The following is a 26712-nucleotide window of genomic DNA, read 5'->3' as shown; positions in this document are numbered from 1 at the left end:
CACGGACTTGGGGGACACAATGTTTTGAGAAGAAATACAGAGAGTGCAAGGAAGAACTTTTTAAAAAAATGTACACAATGGGTGGAAATTAATGGAAACCCTGCCTACACGGGAAGCGGAGATGATCAATGATTTGAAAAGGCAATTAGATAATAATTTGAATGAAATAAACTTGCAGGGCTCCAGTGGGGGAATGGAAACAACTGGATTGCTCTACAGGGAGCTGGCATAGATACAATGAACCAAATTGCCTCCACCTGTGCCCTAATGACTCCACAACTTCTGTCTTGCATTGAGAGCAAAATGTTGCTTTCCATAAATCATGGAAAATCTTTGAGTCTATGGAAAAGCCAAAAACAAAGAATCTACAACTTATGAGGGAATGTTAAACATAAGAATATTGCTGTCATCCTAACAGTTCAGCCAAAGTATTAAGTTCAATACTTAATTGTTTGTTAACCTGCTTAACTTAATCATTCAAAATAGTGTTAGCCTTCAAGCGACTCTTGACTTAATTTCTGAAAGAGGCTGTTAGAGAACCAAGAAGATATTTCCCACTGTAATGTTAGCGTAAAGGTAATTTTTTCACAAAGACAATGAAGTTTCCTCAGAAATATAGCTAGGTGTTTCAAGTTTAAACCATATTTGAATCAAGTCAGGAAAAGGTATTCCTTATTTTGTCACTTTAGTATGTAACTTTGGTAACCAGAAATTTTAAGACCAGATAGAACATATCACTTGCGATATTATAGAACAGGTTAGTAATCATAGAAATTTATCTAATAACTACTCTAGTCCAAAGAGGCACTTTAGTGATCGATTTGCACAAATCATGCAAATAAAAGGAGCTTTTACTTTGCATAACAATTTAGAAGATGAAGTGAAACAAGGAAATACATTCCCATATTTAAATTAATGCATGTTGTTATTAATGTACAAATCAGTCACTAACTTTCAGCAAGATAAAAGATAAACATTGAATTGCGAATCGCCTCAAGATACTGGCTGATTTGTGACACTCCAACATTAACTTTATGAAAACAGCATCAGATCCTCAAACTCCATGATTTTCATGACATTGCTGCATGTTCATATTGAGCACCAAACTCACTACAGAAAGTCTATTAATCATTCACACAGGTACCCTTTTAATCACATCTTCATATCGTAAAGCCTTTCTACATTAATTGATTCAAAGCAGGAACAACAATACTCTTGCTTCTCACTTTTATTCAAGTATTTCACAGCAGTTGGCTTACAAATTACAGTAAAAGTATTCCAAATTCCAAAGTTTGAAAACAAAACATTTAAATAACTTATTATCTCACACTAACGTGAAATTCAAAAAATGGAAAGTCATTTTAATACAATGCTCAATAACTATAGAATTCAATATATAGCATAGTTAATGTTGCAAAGCTAAGCAATCAAACAAAAATAGACACACCTTTATATGAAACCAAAACAAGACACCAATGACTAGGAAAATAAATGTACAAATACAACAGCCAATGCTGCTTTTCAAAGGAATTCAAGCTTATATTATGACGAATCCCATGTTCATCTACATGACCTGGCATTCCCATATTCAGTGGAGGTGGGATTATGAAACACATGACATAAAACAAATGTGAAAGACAAAATACATCCTCTGTTGAAAGGAATCTGGATAAAACAAGTTGGCATGGGAGTTATCAGGTAAGGGAGGAGATTTAAGAGATTATTAAATTTGGTACAACACACGTAAAAATATTTGTAGGTTTTGTTTAATGCTACCAATGCTGCTACTGGCACAGGACGTTAAATTGCAAATGGAATAGAGAACAAACAATTCATTTCAAAAACAGTAAGGATGCAGCAGTTCCTGAGACCTATTTAACCCTTTTTAATCAGAAACTTGCTACAAAATTCAGCTATGTTTTTCAACAAATGTACAGTTTGTAATAACAATTTCCCAAATTTGCTCCATAAAAAATGCTGTTAGTTTAGTGTAGTTTAGATTGTAAAATACCCTCTTGCAGTTATACTTCTTCAATAAATAGGTAAGGAAAACATCACTGTGAAAACGTATGTCAATGAAATTCATGTGAGTTCCTATTAGTCTTATTAAATTTCTATAAATTTTTATTTCTCTACATTTTAAATAGATAGTCCCAAGCAGTCATTTTACTGAAATTTGTTCAAGTTGGGAGTTCAAGGTTCAGATGGGAACTCTGAAGAGCACTTTGGATTACTGCAGTTTCTTGAAGCCAAACATTTGCAAGTTATATGAGGAACTGCAAAAATGTCTTATAATCAAGTACCTTAGCTTTAGAAAGTAAACTGTAGCACGCACACACTACTTACAGTATTCAGTAAACACTGATGGTAACTGGTAAACTGTGTGACTGAAAAAGCTGAGGTAGCTCAACATATAGCTGCAGTAGTCCAAGATCACTGTTCTTTTGTAAGTGAGTACGTTTGCATATTTTGTTATAATGCACCTTATCTTGTGAAGAGGCTGTAGTGGATGTTTGGATAGTGGGCTTTGTAACACTGGACCTGCAATTGTGTTAATTCTCATATTGTGTGCTTTGAAAGAAAGAAAACAAAACACCAGCTTCAGGAATAAAGCCTACACTATGACAGCGGTCAGTGGCTTTAAAATTACTCAAAATTGCATCCAGTTACTCCAGCTATTATCATGACTCAAGCATCGACGGTTTAATCCACTACAAAATGAACATTCAAAACTCCAAAATCCATCAATATAAAAGCGAATCTTAAGCTAAATATCATCAAAAATTAATAAAATAGGCTGAATCACTCTATCCAGTTTCTTAAATTATGAAGTTCTGCTCCATTGCATTCAATGATGGCAAGTTAAGGTTGGGGAGAAAACCAATGAGAACCACCTTTATGTTTTATAGCACCAGACTGTGCAACAGTGATGGCAAGTGGTTTTGAGTGTGTAATCTCAATCATGTCCAGTTTGGTTCTGTAGGCTGGTCTGTTCCAGGTACCTGAGACAATAGCACCAATTCATGAAGAGAGATTAAGACCACGGCTCTGAATGTTGCTGAATGGCTCAGAAGGCTGCTTCCCTGCAAGCAGTTTATGTGATGAACCTGCTCCTCTTCAAAGGTTCACAGGAATGTCTGAAAGGTCTTTAATAGATTCTCCATTTCCTACATCAATCAAAATCGTAAAAATACATTAATAAGAAGCTTTCAAATTGCACCACACTATGCTCTAACAAAGAGATTGGCAGTGAAGTAAACACTGAAATGAAATCTAAATAATGAAGGTCAAGAGCATTATTTTAAATGAGTCCATTTTCAGTATTTAACTTTAAAAAAATTTTCATTCATATAAATTCACAATCATTCTAGCTGCAGAAAATTCAAAGATTAAACTAATTAACTGCTTCAGAGAAAAATAGACATGTGGTCAAATTATTAGTTTCAAACACAAGCTGGGAACCCATTTAGAAAATGGTTTAATGGTGTCAAAGATATTTTAAAGTTCAGAGGGTCAGCGTTCAAGGTAAGGTAGGTTTCATGGATTAGCAGACTGTAGATGATGATTGGGCAAAACTGGCACCAAAATTAAATTGTGGTCATCATTCTTATAACCAGAATTTTTTTTTTCAAGGTCTTTATATTACTCATAATAGGTATTCTATTGTTAACAGCTTCATAAATTAATGACCGGAATATAACCAATTGTTCTAACTTTCAATAGCTTAACAAATAACTAATTGCACAACAAAGTTGTAAAGTCAAAAGCAAAATACTGTGGACCCTGGGAATCTGATGCAAAAACACAAAATAATTGCAATGCTCAACAGGTCAGGCAGCATCCGAAGAAATGAAAGGGCTCTGCGCCGTACCCAAATCAGTGCCAGAGCCCGCAATGTGGAAGTCCCATACCCGTATCCAGCCCCATCATTTTCAGTGGCGGGGGAACCCAGCGTGATGTATTTCACACATCCACAGTTCATGGAGGCAACGGCACATCTTAAGTGGCACAGAAGCAATTTTTATCTCCCAGGTTTCTGAAACACAACTTGTGGGCTTTACAAATTTGAGGAAAAGGTCTAAACTTACTGGAGTTCTTTGGAGAGGTCAAGTACCCTTTTTGCGAGCCAAGTACTTTTGTGGGATTGTTAAGAGTATACATTAATATGCCCAAAAGATGGATAAAGAGCTAGGAAGTTGCAGGGTTATTCAAATCGCCTGCTTTTTAAATTTTGAAAAAAGAACAGCCTGCTGTATCTCAGTTGAAAAAGCAATGATGTTTGCAATTTCAAAGTTATTTGTTGACATAAGCCGGAGGGCTATCCTTATAGTATCAGTATTGTTTGAATGCTTTCCCATTCTATGATTATCACAGTATGCTGGCTGTAAATTGAAAGTTTGATTTGCAGCTCCATGTGGTTATAAAGAGATTAGCTAACTTTGTTGTCGGGCTGGGTTTTATAAGGAATTAAGTACTTAAAGGAATTTAAATGTATTGAGCACGCTTTTATCAATGAGAGTTTTCGCTTTTCCATAATGAAGTCTGTAATAAATACTTAGAACTTAATTTTATTTTATCACAGCACTGTTCCTGAGGTATGCCCATGATGGATACTAGGTGAGCCAATATGGATGCAGTAAGCACATAGTATAGTGGAACTGGGCGGGTGGGTTCATGAGCTAGCATAAGTTGACAATGGGACTATAAGTGATCGTGGGGTGACTGGGACTCATGGGTTGACACTAAATTTGCATCGGGCTAAAAGGGCCAAAGGTTGGCATGGAGGGTATGAGGGCCATAGACGGTAGGTAGTAGGCCTAAGGTAGTGTGATGTGGTATGGACTGTATGTGTGTGTGTGTGTGTGTGTGTGTGTGGGGGGGGGGGGGGGGGGGGGGGTGCAGTTGTGTCCCCCACACGTCTGGCCATAATATTTTGTTAGCACAACTGTAAATAGCTCCTATAGAGTGGACATCAAGCTGAACTTAAACTACTGCTTACCTCAAGCAAATGGGATTTGTCATATTCTTTGCGATGACGATAGATACATTGACTAAACAAAGAATAAAGCTTTTCGAGTTGATCAACCGTAAAATTATTGCTCTTCTTAATGGCCAACTGGAGAACGTGCTATAAAAGAAAATGTACGTAATCTCATTAGGCTATCTTGACCTGTTGTAAACTGCAGATGACTTCAGTACAGGAGTCATGATCCTCTAGAGTATTAGATCATCAATGGTTACACCTTTGACTTCAAAACCTTTCCGATAGATATTTATCAAACATCTAACAGAATTAAAATTTTAAAAAGCAAGTTAAATAAATGGTAAATATTGAAAAACTGATGCTCAGACCAAACAAATTATACAACCTGAATTCAGGTTGCATCTTGCAACATCAGTATAAAATATAAACATTTCTCATGGATAGCAGCTACTAGAAAGGGCCTAAACAGAGACATCTAACGGAAATGAAACAGAGTCCCGTGTCGAGCACGTTTTGCTGGGTGTTTACCAGCTATCTAACAGGACTCTTGTTTCAGAGCCTCAACGGTGAAAGCCCCACTAACACTGCACTTCGTCTCATTTCCAGGAAGGGAAAATTGGCACCTCGATCTCAAGACCACCCTCTCCCCCCTCCCCCAAACACGGCCCAACCCGGACCCCTCAGCTCACCTATAATGGGGTCATCAAGCACCCCACACCCGATCTGATAAGGGCAGGGCAACCCGGGCCGGATCCCCGGCGTGGGCAAAATGCCACTTGGGCACCTTAGCACTGGCAGTGCCAGGGTGCCTCGCTGTCATCGCAGGTTCCAGAGTACCACCCTTCCCAGAGACCAGCCACCCAGGGACCCTCGATCCCTTGGGGGACCTCACTGGTGACATTCCGCCTGGTTCCCATTTGTCGAGACTAGTGCTAAACAGCGCTCACTTGGGGTCTCCGAGAAGAAGGGATTAGGTCCAATGCTTTGGTAGATCCAGCGAGCGCATAAGAAAGTGAGACTAGTTGCTCACTTTAATATGCAAATTTGACAAATTCAAATCCGGATCATGACATCTCACAAGATCCCATTAGATTTTACGAGACGCGGTGAACCGGGTAAAGCTCGCTTTACCAGGCGCGGCATGGCCGTTAGTTCGCACATAGTTCTTGAAACAGTAAGTCATTAACCAATTTGAATGCAGCTAACATAAAGGCACAAATTAAATTTGAGGGATGTCATGCATCATTGTCAATAGCTTAAAATATTATAGTCACTTCCGGGTTGCGGCGATGCGGAGCTAAGCCGCGCGATTCGGCAGCTCCCGCGAAGACGGACTTTTGGGCCCGCTAACGGAGCCCCAACGGCACTTTTTTAAATAACCAACCCGTGGGGAAGGAAGGAGAAAGGTCCCCATCTAACCTGCATGGATCGGACCCGCAGCGAAACGGCGAAAAAAGCGGCCCTGGAGCAGCGGGAGAAGAAAGGAAAAAAAAAGCAAAATGGCGGTGCCCACGTACAAAGAGGAGATGCAAGAGTTCATCAAGTGCTGCTTCGAGGAGCTTCGCAAGGAGATGGTGGCGCCTATGCTGGCAATGATTGAAAGACTTGGGGCAACCCAGAAAGCCCAAGAGGTGAAGATCCAGGAGATCCAGGAAAAAGTGAGTGAGAACGACGACGAGCTCGTGGGCCTGGCGGAGAGAGTGGAGCGGCACGAGACGCTGCACAAGACGTGGGCGGGAAGACTCGAACACCTGGAGAACAGGTCAAGGAGAAACAATTTGAGGATCCTGGGTCTCCCAGAAGGAGTGGAGGGGGCCGATGCCACGGCATATGCGGGCACAATGATCGGGACGCTGATGGGTGCGGAGGCCCCCCCCGGGATTGCTGGAGCTGGAAGGGGCGCACCGGGTGCTGGCGAGGAAGCCCAAGGCAAATGAGCCGCCAAGGGCGATGGTGGTGAGATTTCACCGGTTTACGGACAGAGAGAGGGTCCTGAAATGGGCCAAGAAGGAACGGAGAAGCAAGTGGGACAATGCGGAGATCAGAATATACCCGGACTGGAGCACGGAGGTCGCTAAGCGGAGAGCGGGTTTCAACCGGGCCAAAGCGGTGCTGCATCGGAAAGGAGTGAAATTTGGAATGTTGCAGCCAGCGCGACTGTGGGTTACACATAATGGCCAACACCACTACTTCGAAACGCCCGAAGAGGCGTGGACCTTTATACTCGCAGAAAAATTGGACTCTAATTGAGGGTTTGTGTGGGAGGGGGGGTGTTTGAGGGTTGAAGTATGATGGTTGTTGTACATAGGGGGTCAACCACGCGCAGGAAATGCTATATGGGCTGGGGGAGAGGGACAAGGCCACGACAGGAGCTGCGCCATGGGGGGCGGAGCAGGCTTTGGAAAGCGCGGGGTTTTCTTACCCGCGCGCGGCAAGAAAGACAGGAAGGGGAACGAAGGAATGTACATTGATTGGGAGATTCCCACACGGGGGGGGTCAAAGAGATGGCAGGGGAAGCCGGGGTCAGCAGGTGTCAGCTGACTTACGGGTGGGATATGGGGGGAGCACAAAAGCTAGACGGGGAGCTAGGGGGGGTTGCTGCTGCACTGGCCGAAAGAGAACGGGACACAGAAGAGGTGGCTGGGACGGGGGTCCCCCGACTGGGGGACTGGAGAGTGAGGGAGACGCGGACAAGGGACTGACCCAGAAAAGGAGATGGCTAGTCGGCGGGGGAGGGGGTTAGAGTCCCTCCAATCCGGCTGATAACGTGGAACGGGAGGGGCCTGAATGGGCCGGTGAAGCGGGCTCGAGTGTTCGCGCACTTGAAGGGACTGAAGGCAGACGTGGCAATGCTCCAAGAGACACACCTGAAGGTGGCAGACCAGGTCAGGTTAAGAAAGGGATGGGTAGGACAGGTATTTCACTCTGGATTGGACGCGAAAAATAGAGGGGTGGCAATTCTGGTGGGAAAGCATGTGTCATTTGAGGCCAAGACTATCGTAGCGGATAATGGAGGGAGATATGTGATGGTGAGTGGTAGGTTGCAAGGGACGTGGGTGGTGTTGGTAAACGCATATGCCCCGAACTGGGATGATGCTGGATTTATGAAGCTCATGTTGGGGCGCATTCCGGACCTGGTGGTAGGAGGACTGATAATGGGAGGGGACTTCAATACGGTGCTGGACCCAGCACTGGACCGCTCCAGATCAAGGACGGGAGGAAGGCCGGCGGCGGCCAAGGTGCTCAGGGGCTTTATGGATCAGATGGGGGGAGTGGACCCATGGAAGTTTGCAAGACCGCAGGCCAGGGAATTTTCTTTTTTCTCCCATGTACATAAGGCTTAATCCCGAATAGATTTCTTTGTTCTGGGCAAGGCGCTCATCCCGAGAGTGGAGGGGACGGAGTATTCGGCCATAGCCGTTTCGGACCATGCCCCGCACTGGGTGGAACTGGAGCTGGGAGAGGAGAGGGACCAACGCCCGCTGTGGCGGCTGGATGTGGGACTGCTGGCTGATGAGGTGGTGTGTGGGAAGGTGAGGGGGTGTATTGAAAGGTACTTGGAGGCCAACGACAACGGGGAGGTGCGAGTGGGGGTGGTATGGGAGGCGTTGAAGGCGGTGATCAGGGGAGAGCTGATCTCCATCAGGGCTCATAGGGAGAAGACAGAAGGAATGGAAAGGGAGAGGTTAGTGGGGGAGATCTTGTGAGTGGACAGGAGATACGCAGAGGCCCCGGAGGAAAGATTACTTGGGGAAAGGCGACGGCTCCAGACGGAGTTTGACCTGCTGACCACGGGCAAGGTGGAGGCATAGTGGAGGAAGGCGCAGGGGTCGACCTACGAGTACGGGGAAAAGGCTAGTCGGATGCTGGCGCACCAGCTCCGTAAGAGGGCGGCAGCGAGGGAAATAGGGGGAATCAAAGATGGAAGGGGAGCCACGGTTCGAAGTGCAACGAAAATAAATAAGGTATTCAAGGCCTTCAATGAAGAGCTGTACAGATCCCAGCCCCCAGGGGGGGGGGGGGGGGGGGGGGGGGGGGAGGGGGGATGAGGCGATTCCTGGACCAGCTGGGGTTCCCGAGGGTTGAGGAGCAGGAGGCGGTTGGTTTGGGGGCACCAATTGGGTTGGAGGAGTTGAGTAAGGGGAGCATGCAGGCGGGGAAGCCCCGGGGCCGGACGGGTTCCTGGTGGAGTTCGATAGAAAATATGTGGACCTGCTGGCCCCGCTACTAGTGAGGACCTTTAACGAGGCAAGAGAGGAGGGAACCCTGCCCCAGACAATGTCGGAGGCGACAATCTCCTTGATTCTAAAGCGAGACAAGGATCCACTGCAGTGTGGATCGTACAGGCCGATTTCGCTCCTCAATGTGGATGCTAAGCTATTGGCGAAAGTACTGGCCACTAGGATTGAGGACTGTGTCCCGGGGGTGATTCACAAGGACCAAACGGGATTCGTAAAGGGCAGGCAGTTAAATACAATGTGCGGCGGCTCTTAAACATGATAATGATGACATCGGAGGAGGGAGAGGCGGAGATAGTGGCAGCTATGGACGCGGAAAAAGCCTTTGACCGAGTAGAGTGGGAGTACCTCTGGGAGGTATTGCGCAGGTTTGGGTTCGGGGGAGGGTTTATTGGATGGGTTAAGCTCCTTTACAGCGCCCCGGTGGCGAGTGTAGTGACGGACCGGCGGAGGTCGGAGTACTTTCAGCTGTACCGAGGGACGAGGCAGGGGTGCCCCCTGTCCCCCCTGTTGTTTGCATTGGCGATCGAACCCTTGGCCATATCACTCAGGGAGTCTAAGAAATGGAGGGCGATAGTCCGCGGGGGAGAGGAGCATCGGGTATCGCTATATGCTGATGACCTGCTGCTATACGTGGTGGACCCAATGGAGGGGATGGTGGAGGTCATGCAGACTTTGAAGGAGTTTGGAGAGTTCTCGGGCTACAAACTTAATGTAGGGAGGAGTGAGCTTTTTGTATTACAGGCAGGGGACCAAGAAAGAGGGATAGGGGACCTACCGCTGAGGAGGGCGGAGAGGAGTTCTCGGTATCTGGGGATCCAGATAGCCAGAAGTTGGGGGGCCCTACATAAACTGAATTTGACGAGGGTGGTGGAGCAAATGGAGGAGGATTTTAAAAGATGGGACATGCTCCCGCTCTCGCTGGCGGGTATGGTGCAGTCGGTCAAAATGGTGGTCCTTCCGAGGTTTTTGTTCGTGTTTCAGTGCCTCCCCATCGTGATCACCAAGGGCTTTTTCAAGAGAGTAGGTAGGAGTATTATGGGGTATGTGTGGGCAAATAAGACACCGAGGGTTAGGAGAGGGTTCTTGGAACGCAATAGGGACCGAGGAGGGTTGGCTTTGCCAAACCTAGGGAGTTACTACTGGGCAGCAAACGTGACGATAAGCCGCAAGTGGGTCATGGAGGGAGAGGGGGCGGCATGGAAGAGGATGGAGATGGCGTCCTGTAAAGGATCGAGCCTGGGGGCGTTGGTAACGGCACCGCTGCTGCTCTCGCTGACAAAATACACCACAAGCCCGGTGGTGGCGGCAACACTAAGGATCTGGGGCCAGTGGAGAAGGCACAGGGGTGCAATGGGAGCATCGGTGTGGTCCCCGATCAGGGGTAACCACCGGTTTGTCCCGGGGAAGATGGACGGGGGGTTCCAAGGCTGGCATCGGGCGGGGATAAGAAGAATGGGGGAGCTGTTCATTGACGGGACATTTGCGAGCCTAGGGGCACTGGAGGAGAAATCTGAGTTACCCCCGGGAAATGCATTTAGATATATGCAGGTGAGGGCTTTTGTGAGGCGACAGGTGAGGGAATTTCCGTTGCTCCCGGCACAAGAAGTTCAAGATAGGGTGATCACGGGGGTATGGGTCGGGGAGGGCAAGGTGTCGGAAATATACCAAGAGATGAAAGAAGAGGGGGAAGCGCTAGTAGAAGAATTGAAAGGTAAATGGGAGGAGGAGCTGGGGGAGGAGATTGGGGAAGGGCAATGGGCTGATGCCCTGGGTAGGGTTAATACCTCCTCCTCGTGTGCCAGGCTCAGTCTGATACAATTTATGGTGGTTCACAGAGCGCATTTGACGAGGGCGAGGCTGAGTAGGTTCTTTGGGGTAGAGGATAGATGTGAAAGATGTTCAGGGAGCCCGGCGAACCATGTCCATATGTTTTGGTCATGCTCAGCATTGGAGGGGTTCTGGAGAGGTGTGGCGGGAGTAATATCCCAGGTGGTGAAGGTCCGGGTCAAGCCAAGCTGGGGACTAGCAATATTTGGAGTAGTGGATGAGCCGGGAGTGCAGGAGGCGAAAGAGGCCGGAATTATTTTTTTTTTATTAAATATTTTATTGAAAATTTTTGGTCAACCAAAACAGTACATTGTGCATCCTTTACACAATATTATAACAACACAAATAACAATGACCTATTTTATAAACAAAAAATGAATAATAAATAACAAAAATGGAAACGAGCCCTAATTGGCAACTGCCTTGTCACAAGTAACACTCTCCAAAAATATAATTTAACAGTCCAATATATAATTATCTGTAGCAACGACCTATACATACTATACAGTATATATTAACAATCCTGAGAGTCCTTCTGGTTCCTCCTCCCCCACCCCTGGCCCTCCCCCCCACCCCTCCCCCTCCCCCCCTACCCCTCCCCCCCCCTCCCCACCCCCTCCCCCCCCCCACCCCCTCTCCCCCCCCCCCCCCTCCCCCCCTCCCTCCCCCCCCGATCCTGGGCTGCTGCTGCTGCCTTCTTTTTCCCATTCCGTCTATCTTTCTGCGAGGTATTCGACGAACGGTTGCCACCGCCTCGTGAACCCTTGAGCCGACCCCCTTAGGACGAACTTAATCCGCTCTAGCTTTATAAACCCCGCCATGTCATTTATCCAGGTCTCCACCCCTGGGGGCTTGGCTTCTTTCCACATTAGCAATATCCTGCGCCGGGCTACTAGGGACGCAAAGGCCAAAACATCGGCCTCTCTCGCCTCCTGCACTCCCGGCTCTTGTGCAACCCCAAATATAGCCAACCCCCAGCTTGGTTCGACCCGGACTCCTACTACTTTTGAAAGCACCTTTGTCACCCCCATCCAAAACCCCTGTAATGCCGGGCATGACCAAAACATATGGGTATGATTCGCTGGGCTTCTCGAGCACCTCGCACACCTATCCTCCACCCCAAAAAATTTACTGAGCCGTGCTCCAGTCATATGTGCCCTGTGTAATACCTTAAACTGAATCAGGCTTAGCCTGGCACACGAGGACGACGAGTTTACCCTGCTTAGGGCATCTGCCCACAGCCCCTCCTCGATCTACTCCCCCAGCTCTTCTTCCCATTTCCCTTTTAGTTCATCTACCATAGTCTCCCCTTCGTCCCTCATTTCCCTATATATATCTGACACCTTACCATCCCCCACCCATGTCTTTGAGATCACTCTGTCCTGCACCTCTTGTGTCGGGAGCTGCGGGAATTCCCTCACCTGTTGCCTCGCAAAAGCCCTCAGTTGCATATACCTGAATGCATTCCCTTGGGGCAACCCATATTTCTCGGTCAGCGCTCCCAGACTCGCGAACTTCCCATCCACAAACAGATCTTTCAGTTGCGTTATTCCTGCTCTTTGCCACATTCCATATCCCCCATCCATTCCCCCCGGGGCAAACCTATGGTTGTTTCTTATCGGGGACCCCCCCAAGGCTCCAGTCTTTCCCCTATGCCGTCTCCACTGTCCCCAAATCTTCAGTGTAGCCACCACCACCGGGCTTGTGGTGTAGTTCCTCGGTGAGAACGGCAATGGGGCTGTCACCATAGCCTGTAGGCTAGTCCCCCTACAGGACGCCCTCTCTAATCTCTTCCACGCCGCTCCCTCCTCCTCTCCCATCCACTTACTCACCATTGAAATATTAGCGGCCCAATAATACTCACTTAGGCTCGGTAGTGCCAGCGCCCCCCTATCCCTGCTACGCTGTAAGAATCCCTTCCTCACTCTCGGGGTCTTCCCGGCCCACACAAAACCCATGATGCTCTTTTCAATCCTTTTTAAAAAAGCCTTCGTGATCACCACCGGGAGGCACTGAAACACAAAGAGGAATCTCGGGAGGACCACCATCTTAACCGCCTGCACCCTCCCTGCCAGTGACAGGGATACCATATCCCATCTCTTGAAATCCTCCTCCATCTGTTCCACCAACCGCGGTAAATTTAACCTATGCAATGTGCCCCAATTCTTAGCTATCTGGATCCCCAGGTAACGAAAGTCCCTTGTTACCTTCCTCAACGGTAGGTCCTCTATTTCTCTACTCTGCTCCCCTGGATGCACCACAAACAACTCACTTTTCCCCATGTTCAATTTATACCCTGAAAAATCCCCAAACTCCCCAAGTATCCGCATTATTTCTGGCATCCCCTCCGCCGAGTCCACCACGTATAGTAGCAAATCGTCCGCATACAAAGATACCCGGTGTTCTTCTCCTCCCCTAAGTACTCCCCTCCACTTCTTGGAACCCCTCAACGCTATCGCCAGGGGCTCAATCGCCAGTGCAAACAATAATGGGGACAGAGGGCATCCCTGCCTTGTCCCTCTATGGAGCCGAAAATATGCAGATCCCCGTCCATTCGTGACCACGCTCGCCACTGGGGCCCTATACAACAGCTGCACCCAACTAACATACCCCTCTCCAAAACCAAATCTCCTCAACACCTCCCACAAATAATCCCACTCCACTCTATCAAATGCTTTCTCGGCATCCATCGCCACTATCTCCGTTTCTCCCTCTGGTGGGGCCATCATCATTACCCCTAACAGCCTCCGTATATTCGTATTCAGCTGTCTCCCCTTCACAAACCCAGTTTGGTCCTCGTGGACCACCCCCGGGACACATTCCTCTATTCTCATTGCCATTACCTTGGCCAGGACCTTGGCATCTACATTTAGGAGGGAAATAGGTCTATAGGACCCGCATTGTAGCGGGTCCTTTTCCTTCTTTAAGAGAAGCGATATTGTTGCTTCAGACATAGTCGGGGGCAGTTGTCCCCTTTCCTTTGCCTCATTAAAGGTCCTCGTCAGTACCGGGGCGAGCAAGTCCACATATTTTCTATAGAATTCGACTGGGAATCCATCCGGTCCCGGGGCCTTTCCCGCCTGCATGCTCCTAATTCCTTTCACCACTTCTTCTACCTCGATCTGTGCTCCCAGTCCCACCCTTTCCTGCTCTTCCACCTTGGGAAATTCCAGCCGATCCAAGAAGCCCATCATTCTCTCCCTCCCATCCAGGGGTTGAGCTTCATATAATTTTTTATAAAATGTCTTGAACACTCCATTCACTCTCTCCGCTCCCCGCTCCATCTCTCCTTCCTCATCCCTCACTCCCCCTATTTCCCTCGCTTCCTCTTTTCCTCAATTGGTGTGCCAGCAACCTGCTCGCCTTCTCCCCATATTCGTACTGTACACCCTGTGCCTTCCTCCATTGTGCCTCTGCAGTGCCTGTAGTCAGCAAGTCAAATTCTACATGTAGCCTTTGCCTTTCCCTGTACAGTCCCTCCTCCGGTACTTCCGCATATTGTCTGTCCACCCTCAAAAGTTCTTGCAGCAACCGCTCCCGTTCCTTACTCTCCTGCTTCCCTTTATGTGCCCTTATTGATATCAGCTCCCCTCTAACCACCACCTTCAACGCCTCCCAGACCACTCCCACCTGGACCTCCCCATTATCATTGAGTTCCAAGTACTTTACAATGTACCCCCTCACCCTTAGACACACCCCCTCATCTGCCATTAGTCCCATGTCCATTCTCCAGGGTGGGCGCCCTCCTGTTTCCTCCCCTATCTCCAAGTCCACCCAGTGTGGAGCGTGATCCGAAATGGCTATAGCCGTATACTCCGTTCCCCTCACCTTCGGGATCAATGCCCTACCCAGCACAAAAAAGTCTATTCGCGAGTAGACTTTATGGACATAGGAGAAAAACGAGAACTCCTTACTCCTAGGTCTGCTAAATCTCCACGGGTCTACACCTCCCATCTGCTCCATAAAATCTTTAAGTACCTTGGCTGCTGCCGGCCTCCTTCCAGTCCTGGACTTCGACCTATCCAGCCCTGGTTCCAACACCGTATTAAAATCTCCCCCCATTATCAGCTTTCCCATCTCTAGGTCCGGAATGCGTCCTAGCATCCGCCTCATAAAATTGGCATCATCCCAGTTCGGGGCATATACGTTTACCAAAACCACCGTCTCCCCCTGTAGTTTGCCACTCACCATCACGTATCTGCCCCCGTTATCCGCCACTATAGTCTTTGCCTCGAACATTACCCGCTTCCCCACTAATATAGCCACCCCCCTGTTTTTCGCATCTAGCCCCGAATGGAACACCTGCCCCACCCATCCTTTGCGTAGCCTAACCTGGTCTATCAGTTTCAGGTGCGTTTCCTGTAACATAACCACATCTGCCGTAAGTTTCTTAAGGTGTGCGAGTACCCGTGCCCTCTTTATCGGCCCGTTCAGCCCTCTCACGTTCCACGTGATGAGCCGAGTTGGGGGGCTTCCTACCCCCCCCCCCTTGTCGATTAGCCATCACCTTTTTCCAGCTCCTCACCCGGTTCCCACGCAGCTGTATCTCCCCCAGGCGGTGCCCCCCCGCCCATCCTCTCCCATACCAGCTCCCCCCTCTCCCCAGCAGCAGCAACCCAGTAATTCCCCCCTCCCACCCCCCCTACTAGATCCCCCGCTAGCGTAATTACTCCCCCCATGTTGCTCCCAGAAGTCAGCAAACTCTGGCCGACCTCGGCTTCCCCCCGTGACCTCGGCTCGCACCGTGCGACGCCCCCTCCTTCCTGCTTTTCTATTCCCGCCATGATTATCATAGCGCGGGAACCAAGCCCGTGCTTCTCCCTTGGCCCCGCCCCCAATGGCCAACGCCCCATCTCCTCCACCTCCCCTCCTCCCCCCATCACCACCTGTGGGAGAGAGAAAAGTTACCACATCGCAGGATTAGTACATAAAACCCCTCTTTGCCCCCCAGTCGCCCCACCACTTTGTTTGAACGTTCTTTTTAATAACCCGCTCATTCCAGTTTTTCTTCCACAATAAAAGTCCACGCTTCATCCGCCGTCTCAAAGTAGTGGTGCCTCCCTCGATATGTGACCCACAGTCTTGCCGGTTGCAGCATTCCAAATTTTATCTTCTTTTTATGAAGCACCGCCTTGGCCCGATTAAAGCTCGCCCTCCTTCTCGCCACGTCCGCACTCCAGTCTTGATAAACGCGGATCACCGCGTTCTCCCATTTACTGCTCCGAGTTTTCTTCGCCCATCTAAGGACCATTTCTCTATCCTTAAAACGGAGGAATCTCACCACTATGGCTCTGGGAATTTCTCCTGCTCTCGGTCCTCGCGCCATCACTCGGTATGCTCCCTCCACCTCCAACGGACCCGCCGGGGCCTCCGCTCCCATTAACGAGTGCAGCATCGTGCTCACATATGCCCCGACGTCCGCTCCCTCCACACCTTCAGGAAGACCAAGAATCCTCAGGTTGTTCCTCCTTGCGTTGTTTTCCAGTGCCTCCAACCTTTCCACACATCGTTTCTGATGTGCGTCCTGTGTCTCCGTCTTCACCACCAGGCCCTGTATGTCGTCCTCATTCTCGGCTGCCTTTGCCTTCACGACCCGAAGCTCCCGCTCCTGGGTCTTTTGTTCCTCCTTTAGCCCTTCGATCGCCTGTAGTATCGGGGCCAACAGCTCTTTCTTCATTTCCTTTTTGATCTCTTTCACACAGCATTTCAAGAACTCTTGTTGTTCAGGGCCCCATGTTAAACTGCCACCTTCCGACGCCATCTTGGTTTTTGCTTGCCTTCCTTGCCGCTGTTCTAAAGGATCCACTGCAATCTGGCCACTTTCTCCTCCTTTTTCCATCCGTATCCAGGGGGGATTCCCTTCTGGTTTACCGCACAGTGTTTTTAGCTGTCAAAATTGCCGTTGGGGCTCCTATCAAGAGCCCAAAAGTCAGTTTCACAGGGAGCTGCCGAAACGTGCGACTCAGCTGGTCATCGCCGCACCCGGAAGTCCAGAGGCCGGAATTCTGGCCTTTGTGTCCCTAGTAGCCCGGCGAAGGGTCTTGCTATTGTGGTAGGAGGCGAAGCTACCTCGCCTGGAGGCCTGGATTAACGCATAAAATTGGAGAGAATTAAGTTTGCTTTGAGAGGGTCTGCACAGGGGTTTTACAGGCGGTGGCAACCGTTCCTAGAATATCTCGCGGAGCGGTAGAAGAAGGTCAGTCAGCAGCAGCAGCAACCCTGGGGGGGGGGGGGGGGGGACGGACGAGAGATTGTTTGAGGGGATGGACGAGCGGGAGATGGCATGGAGGGTGGGGAGAAACGGTACGTGCGGCCAAGAGCCAGTGTATAAAGCTATGTAAATATACCATCTTGCCATGTATATATCTTGCTCAGGGAGATTTTGTGTTATTTTGTTATTGGGGGGGGGGGCTATTGTTTGTAAAGGGAAAAAATTGTGTTGTTAAAAAACCTTAATAAAAAATATTTATTTAAAAAAAAAAAAATTATAGTCAACAAAGCTTTGAAAATAGATTATTTGCAACATCTTCAGGCAGAAGTGCTTGTTGGATGATTTATCTCAGCCTCCTCCCGAGGTCGCCAACATCACAGATGTCAGTCTTCAGACGATTCAATTCACTCCACGCGACATCAAGAAATGGCTGAAGGCACTGGACATTACCCCCGATAACATTCCCGCAATACTGCTGAAGACTTGTGCTCCAGAACTAACTAGGCTCATAGCCAAGCTGACCCAGTACAACTGCAACAATGACTGTTACAAACCCGGAGGGCGGGGGTTAATTTAAACACAACTATTTTCTCCTCTCACCTCCGGTTTTGATTTGTTTCCCTTTTGATAAGCAGTGGCATTTTCCCCAGCCCATCAGTTTTCATGCAATCTAATTTTCTATTCATAAACCCACAGCAAACGTGAAATAGGATTAACTTAAAGGGTTAGTTTATTTGCACACACTCAATGTGAAAGGCGGTTCAGACGTTCCCCTTGCATTCAGATAGTAAAGAGGGATAAAGAAATATTTACAGTACAAACCACAAAGAAAAGAAATATTGCTTCACATGGGTTCCAGAGTCCAGAATCCAGTGAAGTATTCCTTCATGGAGATCGACGGGCTGAAAACTAATGTTGTAAAATTCATTTTTTCTGGTGGTGTGCACTTCACAAGATGAGATGAGCACTCACAGATGAATCACTCTTGTCGGCAACGATACGGAGCTTCCAGCAGAAGCAGAAAAAATGGGGTCAGGTGTTCAACCTGGGCAGTGGTGTGACCTGCTAGTCAGATGTTAAACAGCAGACCAAGCTATGCAGCTCAGCAAGGCATTAACTTGTTCATCAAGCCAGCAGCTTAGGTCGTGTGACATTACCTCACCATAGGCCTTCAACAAAGGACGTCCAGGATCTGGTCTTCAGTATTGCCATTATGGGGTAAAAGGAATATTTGAGAGGCTATTGTCTCAGACGTTCGACTGCATGCCTGGGTTATCAAATACAAAAAAGCCTTTGATATAGCTCCCTTTGATGTTGGGCTGTACAGTTCGCAGAGATAACGAGGTGCGAGATTTCCAAAAGTACGAAGTGACTTCTTTTGTTCTGGGGTCACAGACAGACATAGATTCAGCCATTTTAAGGATCTTTGTTCAGTTTTCAAAATTTTAGAAATAGCCATGAGGATATCAGATATATTTTAAGAAAATAAAGTATGAGGTCTTAATCCCTCACACTAACAATGTGGAAAATGATCCAAGGTATGTCCTGTCCACAAAAAAACCCAGCTAATTAGAGTCCCACCATGATACTCTCGATTATCAACAAACCGATGGAAGGTGGTGTTGACAGTGTGACCGAGCGGCAGTTACACCTCAATAACCTGCTGACTTACACTCAATAACCTGCTGATTGACAATCAGTTTTGGTTCCACCAGGGCCACTCAGCTCCTGACCTTGTTCCAGCTCTGATCCAAACATGGACAAAAGAGCTGAACTCAGGTTGCAGTGACGTAGTGGTATTGTCGCTGGACTAGTAATCCAGAGACCCAGGGTAATTCTCTGGGGACCCAAGTTCAAATCCCATGATGGCAGATGGTGAAATTTGAATTAATCAAAAATCTGGAATTAAAAGTCTAATGAGGACCAAAAAACAATTTTCAATTATTATATATACCTATCTGGTTCACTAAAGTGCTTTAGGGAAGGAAATCTACCATCTTTACCTGGTCTGACGTACATGTGACTCCAGATCCACAACAATGTGGATTAAATGCCCTCAGGGATGGGCAATAAATGCTGGCCCAGTTACTGATGACCACAACCCATGAACACATTTTTAAAAAGGTGAGCTGAGAGTGACTGTCCTTGACATCAAGGCAGCATTTGACCAAGTGTGGTATCAAGGAGTGTCAGCAAAAATGGAGTCAATTGAAATCGGGGGGCAAACCCCTCCACTGTTTGGAGTCATACCTAGATCAAAGGACCTGGTCGTGGTTGTTGGAGATCAATCATCTCAGTCCCAGGACATTTCTGCAGATGTTCTTCAGGGTGGGGAAGGGATGGTGTCATGGTATTGTCACTGGACTAGTAATTCTGAGACCCAGGGTAGTGTTCTGGGGATTGGGTTCAAATCCCATCATGGCAGATGTTGGAATTTGAATTCAATTATAAATCTAGAATTCAATTAAAAGTCTAATAATGACAATAAAACCATTGTCACTCAGTTCAAGGGCAATTAGGGATGGGCAACAAAGGCTGCTTCATTAATGACCTTCCCTCCATCATAAGGTCAGAAATGGCATGTTTGCTAATGAATGTACCATCTTTAACACCATTCATAATCCTTCAGATACAGAAGAAGTCCATGTCCACAAAGAGCAAGACCTGTCAATATCCAGGCTAAGTGGGAAGTACCATTCGCACCACGCATGTGGCAGGCAATGATCATCTCCCCATGACACTCAACAGTATTACCCATTGTTCAATCCCCCCATCAACATCCTGAGTATTACCATTGACCAGAAACTGAACAAGACCAGCTATATAGTGTAGCTAAGAGGTCAGAGGCTGAGCATTCTGCAGCAGGTAACTCACCAGCTGACTCCTGTCCACGATCTACTATGCAAAAGTTGGAAGTATGATGGAATACTTGTCTGGATGAGCCCAGCTCCAACAAGTCAAAAAGCTGTACACCATCCAAGACAAAGCAGCCCACTTGACTGATACTCCATCCACCACCTTAATCATTCACTCCCTCCACCACTGATGCCCAATGGCAGCAGCATGCTGAGGCATAAAGTTTAAGAGCAGGATGGTTGGGCAAAACATTGGTTAGGCCACAGCTAGAGTATTGTGTGCAGTTCTAGAATCCACATTATAGGAGGGATGTGATAGCACTCGAAACGGTGCAGAGGAGATTTACCAGGATGTTGGCTGGCTGGAGAGTTTTAGCCAAGAAGAGAGAATGGATAGACTTGGGTTGTTTTCCTAGGTGCAGAGGAGACTGAGGGGGTACATGATTGAGATGTATAAAATTATGAGGGGCATGGATAGAGAAAACAGGAAGAAACCTTTCACCTTGGTGGAGAGATCAATGACCAGGTGGCATTAATTTAAACTAAGGGACAGGAGGTTTAGCGGGGATGTAAAGAAATCTTTTTTCACCCATTGTGATGGGAATCTGGAACTCACTGCCTGAAAGGGTGGTGGAGGCAGAGACCCTCATAACATTTAAGGAGTATTTAGACGCGCACTTGTGATGCCAAGGCATTCCAAGTGCTGGAAAATGGGATTAGAAAAGTTTTGTGGTTGTTTTTGACTGGCACAAGCGCGATGGGCCTTTTCAGTGCTGTGGAACTCTATGACTCTGACCATCCACAAGATGCACTGCAACAACTTCCTTTGACAGTTCCTTCTAATCCATCTACCACCTAAAAGGACAAGAGCAGCAGATACCACCGATTGCTAGGTATCCTGACTTGGAAATATATCACCACTTCTTCATTGACGCTGGGTCAAAATCCTGGAACTTCCTTCAAAACAGCACTGTACCTAAACCACATAGCCGTCAACACTTCAAGGAGGCAGCTCACAACCAGCCTAGCCAGTTATGCACATGCCCCCATGAAAGAATAAAAAGTGTGCTGCAGTATTTATGCCAAATATAGTTTGAAGACCATTTGCCTTCATTTTCCCAAACACAAAATTAGCTCAGCAAATTTGTTACCGAACCACAGTCTTCTCCTATGTCAGACTGGCCTTACTCAGTAAAATACGGAAGTAGCCAAAAAGTTAAAACCTTCAGTCAAATGCATCGACCAAATTACAACGGTTCTTTCCTCTTCTCTCCTTGCGAGAGAGGAACTGACCAAATCTGGGTGGATGCAAAATTGCAAACTAGTCTCCCTTCTTGCTTAACAGGTGATATACAGATTGTAAACATTTCTATAGCATGTAAACAGAAAAAAATTAGTGAAAGTAATCATGGGCTCATTAGACGCAGAGACTGCTCAAATTATAATGCAGGATAAGAAGTGACAGATATTTAAATGAATCTGTCCACAAGGTCTGGAAATAATGGGGAACCACAGGTCCCGCAAGAATGAGGAGCTTAAAGAGTTCAGTATAAGTAAAGAAATAGTACTGGAGGAATTAATGGGATGAAGTGACAACAAATTCTTGGATCCAAAACCTGCATTTGCGGGTTTTAGAGGTAACTTCAGGGATGGCAGATGCATTAGTTTCGATCTACCAAAATTCTTTAGGTTCTAAAACAGTCCCCAAAAATTGGAAGGTAGCAAGCACAATCCCATTTAGTAAGAAAGGAAGAAAGAGAAAACAGGGAGCCAAAGACCAGCTAGCCTAATATCAGTAGTTGGTAAAATGCTAGAATCTATTTAAGGACACTTCAAAAAACATAACATGATTAAGCGGGGCTAACACTGATATATGAAAAGGTTTGACAAAACGGTTAGTTTTTTGCGGATGTAACAAGTAGGATATACTGGGGGTGGGGAGCAGGAAACCAGTGGATGTCATACACTTGGATTTTCAAAAAGCATGTGATAAGGTGTCTCACATGAGGTTATTACACAAAGTTGGGCTCATGAGATTGGAGATGTATTAACGACTGGTTAACATACAAAAATCGCAGTAGGAATAAAAAAGACAATTTCAGAGTGGCAGGCTGTAACTAACGAGAATCAGTAGTAAGGCCTGTTATTTACAATCTATCTTAATAAATTAGAAGCAGAAAGGAGTGTAAATTATCCAAGTTTGCAGACGATACAAAGTTAGATGGGAATGTAATGGTGAGAAGGGTACAAAGAAACTGCAGAGGTGTCCTAGATGTCAAGAAATACTGCCAGCTGCAGAAACTTGAGTTCCAGGTTTCAGAGCTTGAGCGGCAACTGGAGTCACAATGGACTTCCGTGAAGCTGAGAACCAAGTGGATAGCCAGAGTGGAGGTCACACCGTAGCTTAAAGGACTGGAGGCAGAGAGGGAGTGGGTGACTACCAGGCAGTCCGAGAGAACTAGGTTGGCAGTGCAGCAGTCTCACTCAGAAATTGATTTTGTTTTTGAAGCTGGCTCCTCAAGAGTTCAGTCAGAGCCAGGTTTGTGGCACCACAAGCACTGGACTGGAGGAGAGAAAAGCAGTCGTAATAGATTATTCATTAGTTAGGGGAACAGACAGATTTTTGTGGCTGTACACATGACTCAAGTTGATATGTTGCCTCCCTGGTGTCAGGATTAAGGATGTTACAGAGCTGCTCAAGACATTCTTCTGGGGGAGGGCGAACAGACAGAGGTTGTGGACCACACTGGTATCAATGACATAGGCAGGAAGGAGGATGGGTTCCTGCAATCATAATTTAGGGAGTTAGGTAGAAAATTAGCAAGCAGGATATCAAATGAAGTAGTCTTCGGATTACTCCGAATGTCACATGCAGGTAAGTATGGAAATAGGAGGATAAGCCAGATGAATGTGTGGCTGGAAAAATGGTACAGGAGGGAGGGCTTTAGATTCCTGGGACACTGGGACTAGCTCAGGGGATGACGGCATCTCTACAAGTCGGATGGATTGCACTTGAACAGAGCTGGGACTGAGTTCCTTGCGGTGCATTTTGCTAGTACATTTGGGAGGACTTAAAACTAACACAGCACGCGTGTGGGAACCAGGACGAAATATTAGCAAGGAATATTAGGATGCATAAAATGCTGGGAGAGACAGATAGCACAAGCATGGAGAATAGTAAGGTAATAGGTGAAGTTGGAGTATTGGAAAAAGCAAATAAGTCTAAATTAGGGTTACTTTGCATGCATGTGAATGCACGGAGTATAGTAAATAAGATGGGGAGTTGCAGTCACAGATTGGGTGTGATGATAACAGAAGAGCAGGACTGGGTGTTAAATATTCATGGGTACAAAGTGTTCAGGAAAGGAGGAAGGATGGCAGTATTAGTTAGCAAGAGCATTGCAGAGCTGGAGAAAAAGGGAGTCCCAGAGGGTTCAACGACAGAATCAATTAGGCTACAGCTAAGGAACAAAAAAGGGTGCAATTACATTGCTCGGTGTAGTCTATAGACTACCAACCAGTGAGAAGGATGAAGAAGAACAAATCTGCAGGGAAATTACATAGAGATGCAAGTATTAGAGTGGTTATAATGGGGGACTTTATTTACCCAAATGTAGACTGAGACAGTGGAGGGTGGAGAGGGGCAAATGTTCCTATAATAATAATATTTTATTGTCACAAGTAGGCTTAGCTTAACACTGCAATAAAGTTACTGTGAAAAGCCCCTAGTCGCCACATTCCGGCGCCTGTTTGGATACACGAAGGGTGAATTCGGAATGTCCAAATGAACTAACAGTGCGTCTTTTGGGACTTTTGGGAGGAAACCGGAGCACCCAGGGGAAACCCACGCAGACAAGGGGAGAATGTGCAGACTCCGCAGACTCTCAATTATGTTCAGGTAAATTTTAGCAGCAGTATGCGTCTAGTTCACCAAGAAAGGACAGTAAGAAGTCTTACAGCACCAGGTTAAAGTCCGACAGGTTTGTTTCAAATCACTAGCTTTTGGAGCGCTGCTCCTTCCTCAGCTAACTGGTTCACTTGAGGGAGGAGTTGTGCGCCGAAAGCTAGTGATTTGAAACAAACCTGTTGGGCTTTAACCTGGTGTTGTAAGACTTTTTACTGTGCTCACCCCAGTCCAACGCCGGCATCTCCACATCATGACCAAGAAAGGATGCAGTGTTGGACCTGGTTCTTGGAAATGAGGTGGGCCAAGCTGATCAACTGTTAGTGGGAGAACATTTAGGAGGCAATGATCATTATAGGAAGGAACTTAAGCAAGAGTCAGGAGGGCTAAAAGGGGTAACGAAAAATAATTGGCAAACAGGATTAAGGAAAATCCCAAGACTTTTTACATGTTATATAAAGAGCAAGAGGGTAGCCACGGAAAGGTTTGGCCCACTCAAGGACAGGGGAGGGAATCTATGTGTGGAACCAAAGGCGATATACTGAATGAGTGCTTTGCATCAGTATTCACCAAAGAGAAGGCCTTGGTAGATAATGGGCGGGTTTATACGGTCACCGACGCCGTAATCTCATTCGGCAAACGGCCGGAGAATCCAGTTTGCGCCGAAATCGGAGGCAGTGCCGCTTTTGCAGTGCTCCGCCCCCTCGAAAACGGTGTATGCCACACGCCGTCAGGGCGGCCTCAGGACGTCACCTGAAGCCCTCCCCCGATGCTCTGCCCGATGAGCTGAGTTCCCAACGGTATGGAACACTTGTCCTTTTTAATTTTGTGAACCCGGCGTGGCGGCTGCAGACTGAGTTTAGCGCCGCCACAAATGGGGGGAGTCGTTCCGCAGGCAAGGGGCACTTTGGCGGAGGCTGCGGGCACTGGTGGTGGGTGTTCCAGGGCTGATCATAGGAGGCAGTTTCTGGCAGGCCGGGTCCCCGCACAGCCAGCGCCATGTTGCACAGCCTGCCGCCATGCACATACACGACCACGGACCCAGCAATTCTACGGCCATATCGCAGGTAAAGCCGCGGCTTTACGCTGTGTGCCTGCTAGCCCCCCCCCCCCCCACCAGATGGAGGATCGGTGCAGTTTTTAAGCTGTTTTTTCAGGCATAAAATACCACTATTCCCATGTGTTAGCACTTGGTCTTCAAATCGGAGAATCAAGCCCAATAAGTCTTGGGACGGTTGTGTAGATAGTCTGGGTCACAGTGAGATCAAAAAGGAGGAGGTGTTGGTGTCTTGAAAAACATTACGATAGATAAGTCCCCAGGGCTTGATGGGATCTACCCCAGAAAATGGAGTGAGGCAAGGGAGGAAATTGCTGGGACCTTGACAGAAATCTTTGTATCCTCACTGGCTGCAGGTGAGGTCCCAGGACTAGAAAATAGCTTGTGTTGTTCCTTTGTTTAAGGGTAGCAAAGATAATCCAGAAAATTACATGCCGGTGGGCCTTATTGGAGAAGAGTCTTCAAGACAGGATTTACTGCGAGAGGCAGCATGGTTTGACAATGGGAGGTCATGTCTCACTACCTTGATTGAGATTTTTGAGGAGGTGACGAAGGTGATCGAGGAAGATAAGGCAGTGGATGTTGTCTGCATGTACTTCAGTAAGGCTTTTGACAAGGCCACTCATGGCAAACTGGTACAGGAGGTGAAGTCACACGGGATCAGGGTGAGCTGGCAATATGGATACAGAAGACAGAGGGTAGCAGTGGAAGGGTGCTTTTCTGAATGGAGGGCTGTAACTAGTAGGATCAGTGTTGGGACCTTTTCTGTTTGTACTACATATAAATGATTTGGAGTAAAATGTAATTGGTCTGATTAGTAGGTTTGCGAACAACACAAAGGTTGGTGGAACTGCGGATAGTGATGAAGAATGTTAGAGGATAAGCAGAATATAGTTGGAGACCTGGGCGGAGAGATGGTAGATGGAGTTTAATCCAGACAAATATGAAGTAATGCATTTTGGAATGTCTGAGGTGGGAAATATACAGTAAATGGCAGAACCCTTCAGGGTATGGGCAGGCAGAGGGACCTGGGTGTACAGGTTAGCAGGTCACTGAAAGTTGCAACGCAAGTGAAGAAGGTAGTCAAGAAGGCATATGGCATCGGCTGGGACATTGAGTACATAGAACATAGAACATAGAACAATACAGCGCAGTACAGGCCCTTCGGCCCACGATGTTGCACCGAAACAAAAGCCATCTAACCTACACTATGCCATTATCATCCATATGTTTATCCAATAAACTTTTAAATGCCCTCAATGTTGGCGAGTTCACTACTGTAGCAGGTAGGGCATTCCACGGCCTCACTACTCAGTACAAAAACTTGCAAGTCATGCTGCAACTTAGTTAGGCCATACTTGGAATATAGTGTTCAATTCTGGTCGCCACACCACCAGACGGATGTGGAGGCTTTGGAGAAGGTACAGAGGAGGTTTACCAGGATATTGCCTGGTATGGAGGGCATTATCTATGAGGAGAGGTTGGATAAACTCGGTTGGTTCTCACAGGAATGAAGGAGTTTAAGGGGCGACCTGATAGAAGTCTACAAAATTATGAGGGGCATGGCAAAGTGGATAGTCAGAAGGTTTTTCCATGGTGGAAGAGTGAATTACATGGGGACATAGGTTTAAGG

At 47.2% G+C, this 26712-nt stretch overlaps 1 protein-coding gene across 2 annotated transcripts in view; it reads right to left on the bottom strand.

The window, feature by feature from the left end:
• Window positions 1–1210: 1210 nt before the first annotated feature.
• atad2b (ATPase family AAA domain containing 2B) overlaps window positions 1211–26712 on the bottom strand; it is a 219309-nt gene continuing 193807 nt past the window's right edge. For both annotated transcript variants that reach the window (XM_072498861.1, XM_072498860.1), the window contains exons 27-28: window positions 5000–5128; window positions 1211–3167 (exon numbers count right to left, since the gene is read on the bottom strand). In XM_072498861.1, coding sequence (XP_072354962.1) covers window positions 3126–3167; window positions 5000–5128 — 171 coding nt within the window. In that variant the 3' untranslated portion in view covers window positions 1211–3125. The remainder of the gene's footprint in view (window positions 3168–4999; window positions 5129–26712) is intronic.

The sequence above is a fragment of the Scyliorhinus torazame genome, chromosome 4 (assembly GCF_047496885.1).
Source record: "Scyliorhinus torazame isolate Kashiwa2021f chromosome 4, sScyTor2.1, whole genome shotgun sequence".
NCBI classification, from domain to species: Eukaryota; Metazoa; Chordata; class Chondrichthyes; order Carcharhiniformes; family Scyliorhinidae; genus Scyliorhinus; species Scyliorhinus torazame.
This window is presented reverse-complemented; position numbering and strand designations above follow the sequence as displayed.